Genomic DNA, 9,620 nt, shown 5'->3' with positions numbered 1-9,620 from the left:
TATATATATATATATATATATATATATATATATATATATATATATATTCACTGAGGGCAGAAGTCTCTCTTTTCTTGCATCTCTGTAAGTACTGTAATTGTTGTCGTTGTTTAGTGCGAAGTTGTGTCCAACTCTTTGCAACTCAATGGACTATAGCCCACCAGGCTCCTCTGTCTATAGGATTCTCCAGGTAAGAATACTGGGGTGGGTTGCCATTTTCCTCCTCCACAGGATCATCCCACCCAGGGAACCCAAGTCTCCTGCATTGACAGGGGGATTCTTTACTGCTGAGCCACGTTAAGGAAGCCCAAGTACTCTAATTCAGTTCAGTTCAGTCACTCAGTTGTGTCCAACTCTTTGCGACCCCATGAATCGCAGCACGCCAGGCCTCCCTGTCCATCACCAATTCCCGGAGTTCACTCAAACTCACATCCATCGAGTCGGTGATGCCATCCAGCCATCTCATCCTCTGTCGTCCCCTTCTCCTCCTGCCTCCAATCTCTCCCAGCATCAGAGTCTTTTCCAATGAGTCAACTCTTCGCATGAGGTGGCCAAAGTACTGGAGTTTCAGCTTTAGCATCATTCCTTCCAAAGAAATCCCAGGGCTGATCTCCTTCAGAATGGACTGGTTGGATCTCCTTGCAGTCCAAGGGACTCTCAAGAGTCTTCTCCAACACCACAGTTCAAAAGCATCAATTCTTCGGCGCTCAGCTTTCTTCACAGTCCAGCTCTCATATCCATACATGACCGCTGGAAAAACCATAGCCTTGACTAGACAGACCTTTCTTTGTTGGCAAAGAAATATCTCTGCTTTTCAATATGCTATCTAGGTTGGTCATAACTTTCCTTCCAAGGAGTAAGTGTCTTTTAATTTCATGGCTGCAATCACCATCTGCAGTGATTTTGGAGCCCTCCAAAATAAAATCTGACACTGTTTCCACTGTTTCCCATCTATTTCCCATGAAGTGATGGGAGTGGATGCCATGATCTTCATTTTCTGAATGTTGAGCTTTAAGCCAACTTTTTCACTCTCCCCTTTCACTTTCATCAAGAGGCTCTTTAGTTCTTCTTCACTTTCTGCCAAAAGGGTGGTGTCATCTGCATATCTGAGGTTATTGATATTTCTCCTGGCAATCTTGATTCCAGCTTGTGTTTCTTTCAGCCCAGCATTTCTCATGATGTACTCTGCATATGAGTTAAATAAGCAGGGTGACAATATACAGCCTTGACGTACTCCTTTTCCTATTTGGAACCAGTCTGTTGTTCCATGTCCAGTTCTAACTGTTGCTTCCTGACCTGCATATAGATTTCTCAAGAGGCAGGTTAGGTGATCTGGTATTCCCATCTCTTTCAGAATTTTCCAGTTAATTTTGAGCCACACAGTCAAAGGCTTTGGCATAGTCAATAAAGCAGAAATAGATGCTTTTCTGGAACTCTCTTGCTTTTTCAATGATCCAGCAGATGTTGGCAATTTGATCTGGTTCCTCTGCCTTTTCTAAAACCGCTTGAACATTTGGAAGTTCATGGTTCACCTATTGCTGAAGCCTGGCTTGGAGAATTTTGAGCATTACTTTACTAGTGTGTGAGATGAGTGCAACTGTGCAGTAGTTTGAGCATTCTTTGGCATTGCCTTTCTTTGGGACTGAAATGAAAACTGACCTTTTCCAGTCCTGTGGCCACTGCTGAGTTTTCCAAGTTTGCTGGCATATTGAATGCAGCACTTTCACAGCATCATCTTTCAGGATTTGAAATAGCTCAACTGGAATTCCATCACCTCTGGTAGCTTTGTTCATAGTGATGCTTTCTAAGGCCCACTTGACTTCACATTCGAGGATGTCTGCTCTAGGTGAGTGATCACACCATCGTGATTATCCGGGTCATGAAGATCTTTTTTGTACAGTTCTTCTGTGTACTCTTGTCACCTCTTCTTAATATCTTCTGCTTCTGTTAGTACTCTAATTAGCAGGTCATAAAAAACAGAATCAACTTTTCAAAAATAGAACTGTTCAAAAAGGTGTGATTATAAATTACATGTATCTTTTATATTCCAAATTAAAATTCCCAGCTGAAGTCTCCTGGGTGCTCAATAAATCAAAGTCCTTCCAGGTGGCAATTATCAAGATGTGCATATCTTGTGCTAACAGCTGGACACTTTTAACTGATCTTGGCACCCTTAGTTCCTTGAGTCTGAGGACAGTCTCAAAGTCCTCAACCCAACCCTCCAGAACGGTCCTAGACATGCTGGGAGTTGGCACCCCAGATGAATCCGGCTGCTATCTCTGCTTTGATCTCTGCGTTTGTTGACTGGTTCTCAAGTATTCCAGGCTATTATTTACTGCCTTGGATGAAGCAGCTAAGAATGTTTGTATAAATGAGATAAATAGGGAGCCAGGAAGGGCCATCTTTCTTTTCGCTGACAAATATGAAAAGCCAACACTTTTCTGAAAGCTGTTTTCATTTTCTCAGTTGTTCTTGCCTCACCTCAGACATGCTCATGGTTCATCGCCTCACTTCCTTCAGGCCTCTCATTATCACTTTGAGTCCTTCTTTGGCCACAAGGAAATAGATGGCATTCCTCCCCCAACCCACACTCTGCCACTCTCTATCCCTCTTCTGCCGGTTGTTTTTTCACAGGACTATTCACCACCTGACACGTTATACATCTCTTTACTCTTGTCCCTGCTCCAGCATATAAATACCCTGAGGGCACATTAAGCTCCTTAGTTCACAACTAACTGTACTGCTAGCAGCTAGGTCAGTGTTCGACACATGTCAGATGATTTATAAATATCTCCTGATACATAAATGAAAAAAGAAAACAACTACACTTCTTTTCAGAAAACTTATAAATTTAAGTCATTAAACACAATGGTGTTTGCATGTCACATAGCAAAAGTTAATGTGATTTCTGGGAAAAACCAACTAGAATAGCCAGGCGTATGATCTCTTGCCAATGAATATAAACACAACTATAGAAAGGTCTTCTTGTCACTACAGCCATGGCTATTGAGATTATGTAATATGAAAGGCAGCCAAAACACATTAATCAAACTCTAACTCAAAATGGGAAATTTGTGAGCAAAGACAAAATCTGCGAAGTATTCTTGGATCTAAAAGAACACAAAATTTGGAAGGCAATCCAAATCCAATTCAGGAGCTTTAATATCACAAGAATGCTCGAATATGGTAAAAACCATAATCTCACAACTTTAGAGTGACTGCAATTACAGGAATAGTTTCATACTATAAACATCTTTAACAAAGGTGTTTCCCAGAATACTTGCCTTTAACAGTGTATCTACATATATGTTGTGCTGTGACATAATTTCTTTTACATCCCATTTCACATTAGCCATTAGCAGCAGCATCTGTTCATAATCAATGGCTTTACCAGCTACAATCCAGTAAATTGGTTTGCGTAGTTCACTGGCCGTTGAGACCGTCTGAAACAAATTTCACAGAAAAACCAAACTTTTTCTCAAAGTATCAAATTTATAAAAACTATTTTGCCCCCATTTCTAGTACACATCGTATCTAAAAATAAAACACTATACATTTGGAGATATAAATTATGAAAATACTTTAACTTGTGGGCGAAAGATCTTACTCGAAATATAATTTTGAGACATTCAGTATGCTTCAGTCAACTGACAATACAACAGTAAAACTACAGATTTTCATGGAGATGAGCAAATATTTCTCAAATTCTTTTGCTTTTCTCCATTTCCATTCCCATTTCCACACTGCAACTCAAGATCCGATCATCTCTTACCTGAAGTAGTCCAAAAGTCTTCAAGCTGGTTTCCTGTCTCTAGGTTTGCCATTCAAAGTCCATTCGTCACACCACCCCCAAAGCTCTCTTTCCAAAACACACACCTCACCGTGCTACTCATCACCTCTTTCAAATCCTCCAGCAGCGTCTCAGTACCCTTGGAACAAAGTCCAACTCCTGGCTGGGAGTGCTGGATGTCACATAACTTCAGCTTACTCACTCCAGCCATCTTTCTCATCACTATCCCTTCTCCCTTGTCTAAGAATCTGAATCTTCCTCGGCTCCACCATGCCTCTCTCACCTGTGGGTCTTCATATAGGCCACTGCCCCAGTCGAAATATACCCCTTATGGGTGATTTGTGGTGTTGCATGGCAGAAACCAACTCAACATTGTAAAGCAATTATCCTCCAGTATAAAAAAAATTGTAAAATTTTTAAAAATGAAAATTAAATTATATAAACCTAATGAAAGTATATAAAAAACACAGATTAAAAATTATATATATACTCCTGACTCTTTCTCTTCAGTCCAGTTTAAACATCATTTCCTCAAGACAGCATTTCTCTGCCAATTATACTCGCCCCATCTCTAGTCAAGGTTAAATAAATACTCTGCCACTGTTTCTTTCCCAGAGCTATAGTTTATTGTAATAAGGGTTTTTGTTCCTCTATTTTTAATTGAAGGATAATTACAATATTGTGTTGGTTTCTGCCATACATCTGCAAATATTAGCCACAGGTATACATATGTCCCCTCCCTATTGAACCTCCCTCCCACTTCCCACCCCATCCATCTACGGGGTCACAGAGCCCCGGTTTGAGTTCCCTGAGTCATATAGCAAATTCCCACAGGCTATCTATTCTCCATATGTTAGTGTGTAATATAGTTTTAACTGGCTCTCTCACGAGACTAAAAGTTATATGAGGAGTTCAGTAAGTATCCAGTTAATACAGGAATTCATGAATGAATAAACAAATACTCTAATCCAGCTCTCCTGAAGTTGAGACACTGATCATTAGCAAAAAATAAAAAAATAAAATAAACAACATGTGACAGTCTTATCTTGCTCACAGTCGAAAGGATATACCAGACGCGGCTGACCTGAGAATAAAACTGCTGAAGAAATGGTTTTTTGACTGCAGGCATCACAGCATCCAGATGAGGCTGAAGGAACTCAAACTGCTCAGCCAAGAATACCCTAAGGGAATGAATAACTCACCATGTAAATGAAACACAGGATTTAGAGCCTGTCAATATTTCTGTGTAACTAATCGTTAAGATCTCTGACCAAAAGTTTAACAAAGTTGTTTTCCATTTTAAAGAACGACCATGCACGGACACTTGACACACTCATTTACAATTCACACAAAAATTAATGCTGAGTTATCTCTGAATGCGAGCTGACGTGAAAGAAGCGTGACTTCAAGGGAGCTGAGCCGGTTACTATAAGGTATACAGTTATGCTGCTTTGCCTGTAAGATATGAGCACTGACAATGCGAAAGACAGAAAAAATAATACAATGGTATTTTTTGAAAGGATTTCTCTCAAAGGTCCCATGTAAATTACACACAACCCATGAATTCACAGATCTAATGCCCGGTGCTTTTCAGAAATAGCCAAACATCCATAACATGAAATAAACTGGAACTTGGCTGAGGCATACACATGAACTTCAGGGCAGGAGGCTGGTGTGCCATGAATGGGAGTCACTCAGCCGGAAGACTGCTGGCAGTCATTCTGTTTTTCTCTACCTTTTGTTACATACACAAAAACTCAGAGTATTCTGACTGACTGCGTGATCAGTTGCTCAGTCATGCCCACATGTTATGGAAGAAGTTATATGCTTTAATTTTACTAAAGACTTGGTGATTTACAAAGGTCAAGGATCGACTACATTTAACTGACAGGGTAACTACAGTTTCTCTAGAATCATAATTCAATGGGAAAATATGAAGAACTATACTATAACATGGGCTTCCCTGCTGGCTCAGCAGTAAAGAATTCACCTGCCGAAGCATGAGACACAGGTTCGATCGCTGGGTCAGGAAGATCCCCTGGAGAAGGAAATGGCAATCCACTCCAGTATTCTTGCCTGGAGAATCCCCTGGGTAGAGGAGACTGGTGGGCTACAGTCCACGTGGTCACAAAGAGTCTGGACACGACCGAGCGACTAAACAACAGCAGCAGCATACTCTAACATGTTCCTCTGAAGTCTCACTTAAAGCAAGGATCATGTTGCCAAAGAACAAACCTTAAAAGATTTCCCCTCTTCCATTTATACACCGAAAAATCAACCATGCCAGTTTAAAAATCGATTGGGACTCTATCTTAGGACATATTTCTCAGAAACACTGAGTAATTTAAGTAATATAGACTACGATGCTTACGTTTATCATCTTTCTTGACTATTTAATGGCAAAGCAACTGTTTTTAATAACTTACAAGGATTCTGTGGCGACCACTCTTTCCGCCAACCCATACAGTGTGTCCCCAGAGGTCAATACCACTAGGTGACTCAGGTGAGGACTGGGCACCTTCTCCTTCCTTTCTTCTGCTGCTGTGAGCGTGGCAGCAGAATCAGCCGAAACCTCCTGAAAAGATAACACACGTGCACACACACAGCCTGGAACAGCAACTCTAACAGCAACAGACCGCATGACGTTACAAAACCGGAACTACAATTAAAATGCTCTCAGGCATATGTTAATTACACTTGATTTCAGTTCTTTCCCCCTCCTTTTATAGTTCCTAACTAGTAGAACTTTCCTTTTTATACTAAAGGAAAATGACCCAACTCTATACACTATTTTTCTAAACGTGGTCAAACAAGAAATCCTTCAGTTCAGTTGGTTCAGTCGCTCAGTCATGTCCGACTCTGCGACCCCATGAATCACAGCACGCCAGGCCTCCCTGTCCATCACCAACTCCCGGAGTTCACTCAAACTAATCCTTACGAAGGGACAAATATTTCATAGAGACAATAGTGAGAAGTCTTGCAAGAACTTATAAATGTTGAAAAAGAGACTGCCCCACCAGGATCAAACTGTTAAAATCCAAACAAGTGTGGTGTGATCAATCAACCCTTTCACATCAAAGTTTTAACCAAGGTAATCTTGGTGTGTTCCCAAGAAGGTAGGACTGAGATGCAGTTCTAAACTGAAACAGAACCAACTGTATTGTACGTCGATGCATAGATTACTGATCTGCAGGGAGATGGCAGATGAAAATAGAAGAAAGGGATGTCCAAAGAGATGATTGTGCTGAACCTTAAAAGATCCTCGAAGAAAATTATAGCACAAAAATTGAATATAAACAAAGCTAGAAGTGTACAAAATGTAAATCTAGATTACTTTTAAAATCAGTTTTATAATCACAAATCTCTTTTAACATTTGCCTTATGGGAAAAAAGGAGACATCAAATGCACAGAACTCTGGGAGCATAATAGGTTTGTAAATTTAGCAAAATGGAAATAATACATTATAAAACCTTTCAAGTTAGAAAATGGTTTTATTCTTTAGTTTTTTTTAATAGCCTGTCTTCTACTAAAGGTACTGTCTCTCTTCAATCTCTAATTACTCAATTAGCATTTAAAAGTTATTTTGTGAACAACTGTGTTTTCTCTCAGGACGATCAGGATAAGGGAACCATGCAAGTTAATCAGTGTCATGGCTCCATTATTTATTTCCTTCTACTAAAAAGGAACAAAAATCACCCCACTACTGTAAAAAAAAAATAAATAAATAAATAAATAATAAAAAATCACAAAGTTTCATACCAATTGGTTGCCTGGGCTACTATATTTAATAATTTAATTCAGGTGGCTATTTAATCACCACCTACCAGACTGTCCAAGTAAACAGCCTTAGAATCACTCTCGACCCCTCTTCCTTCTCACCTCCATCATGCCTAAACAGACAACTCTCTTGTCTGATTCTTCCTCATGTCATTACTTCATCAGGACCAGGGCCCCACAACATTCCTGACCAGACCCATTCTAAAAGTCCCCTAACAGTCCCTCAAGCTTCTCCTGTTTCTACTCCACTTTCCACACCGGTTTATTTTTCAATAATACCTAGGTGATTTTTCTAAAATGGACACGTGATCACACCAGTCTGTAATTTAAAAATCTCAACTGACAATCCCTTCCTTATGGAGAAAAAGCCTAAACTTGTTGCCACGACATCACTCTTTTATCACCTTGCCAGCCTCATTTCCAGATGATCTCTGCACCCCTAAGACCTGGTCACACTGGACTGCTGTTACACCTGTCCTACTGACGCTCCTGTCAGAGCTCTTTTCTCCTTGTCTTCTGAGCTCTTACTTCACTTTTTAAGTGTGAACTCATGTTCACCTCCTTCCTGTAAACTTCTCACTCTCCCGAGAAATGTACTTGTGTTACCGCTATCTATATGCATGCCCGTATGTGGCGTACAGCACAGGGTGTCAGTGGCTGTTCTCCCTTACAGCGCTGTGAGTTCCCGAGGCAGGGACCAATTTCACCCTCTCTGTACTTTAAGTTCGTGGCATGCCTCTTGACATGAGCTGATCCTCCTCAGTTTCACTGATGGAGAACCTTCTCTTACTCTGTTATTCTCTTTCAAGCCCACTCATTGCCATCAGGCGTTTGCTTCACTCCACAAAGAAAGAGATAGCTAAGTACCCACTGGCCTCCTTAGGGCCAAGTCCAACAGTCAACTCCGAACATCCATCTCTGAGTATTCCTCCTGACCTTTGAACCCAGCACGCTCCAGTCTTTATTCCTGACTCTTCTCTTAGTTACATTCTACTCCCTACACAATTTCATCTAGTCTCACAGAGTTAAATGCCATCCACATGTCAATAGCTCAAAATTTAAGCCCTGACCAGTCTCTCATCTTCAGCGGATTTAACACATCTGAAACTGAATTCCTGATGTCCTCCTAAAACGTGCAGCTCCTTTAGCCTTATCCACCCACTAACGGCACAGGCTCCAGAAGTCAGCTGCCATCCTTGACTCCTCTCAGTGTCAAACTCCTCTTGTAATCCATCAACAAATCTTGATGGGTCTACCTTCAAAACAGACCCATCTGGGGAAATATGCTCAAGAAGAGCAAGAAAGTTACCAAAATGTCAACATGACGTAAGCAAATGGTATGTGCTTCCTGTGCACTTAAATGGAAAAGTTTCTAAACAGGACCCATGTTTCAGCTCATACCAGGAGAGTAAGGAAAGGATATACAGCCCTTTGAAGACTTTAAGAAATGAAACCGTCATCTTTATTCTCACAGTGAGTTACATTTATAGCTTTTTCTGCCACTAATGTACTAACACAAAGAAAATTCATATTTATGGACTTTTCTGGATCAATTTAGAATACATTTTTTCTCATCAAAGATTCAAAGTTGGCCAAAGATCTCAAAGCAAACAATTTAGCATCACCAGGTAGATAACTAAAACTTCACATTTCTGATACCACCACCACCTACGCCAGCCCTCTCTCCTACTTGTTCACTATTAGACCATCTTTTTTTAGACTTTTATTTGATGCGTCAAATAAATTTCCTTAGTTTACAGTGAATTTACATGATAAACAGTTTCAGGTGGCATTTTAAAGAACATGATGATTTGATTCTGACTTTTACAGCTTGAAGACAAGCAAAACTTAAAAAATATATATGGGGAAAATTACCCAAAAAGTGCTTATTAAAGTTTTAATGAACAGACAGGAGAAATATGAGGAAAAAATACTACTTCCATCTAGTGGTTTCAGACTGATTAGGCTATAATTTGTTTTAATAGACAAGAAATATATTGAATAGCAAGAAACCAATTAATGTTCTCTGCCAGTGTAGATGCAAATTAATGA

General features: G+C 40.1%; 1 protein-coding gene across 2 annotated transcripts in view; it reads right to left on the bottom strand.

The window, feature by feature from the left end:
- The window catches only part of VPS50 (VPS50 subunit of EARP/GARPII complex), a 136,053-nt gene that overhangs the window by 7,962 nt on the left and 118,471 nt on the right, over positions 1-9,620 (bottom strand). For both annotated transcript variants that reach the window (XM_040260292.1, XM_040260293.1), the window contains 3 exons: positions 6,217-6,365; positions 4,875-4,971; positions 3,285-3,443 (listed from right to left, as the gene is read on the bottom strand). In XM_040260292.1, the coding sequence (XP_040116226.1) occupies positions 3,285-3,443; positions 4,875-4,971; positions 6,217-6,365 (405 nt within the window). The remainder of the gene's footprint in view (positions 1-3,284; positions 3,444-4,874; positions 4,972-6,216; positions 6,366-9,620) is intronic.

Source organism: Oryx dammah, unplaced genomic scaffold (genome assembly GCF_014754425.2).
Source record: "Oryx dammah isolate SB20612 unplaced genomic scaffold, SCBI_Odam_1.1 HiC_scaffold_18, whole genome shotgun sequence".
In the NCBI taxonomy this organism is placed as follows: Eukaryota; Metazoa; Chordata; class Mammalia; order Artiodactyla; family Bovidae; genus Oryx; species Oryx dammah.
This window is presented reverse-complemented; position numbering and strand designations above follow the sequence as displayed.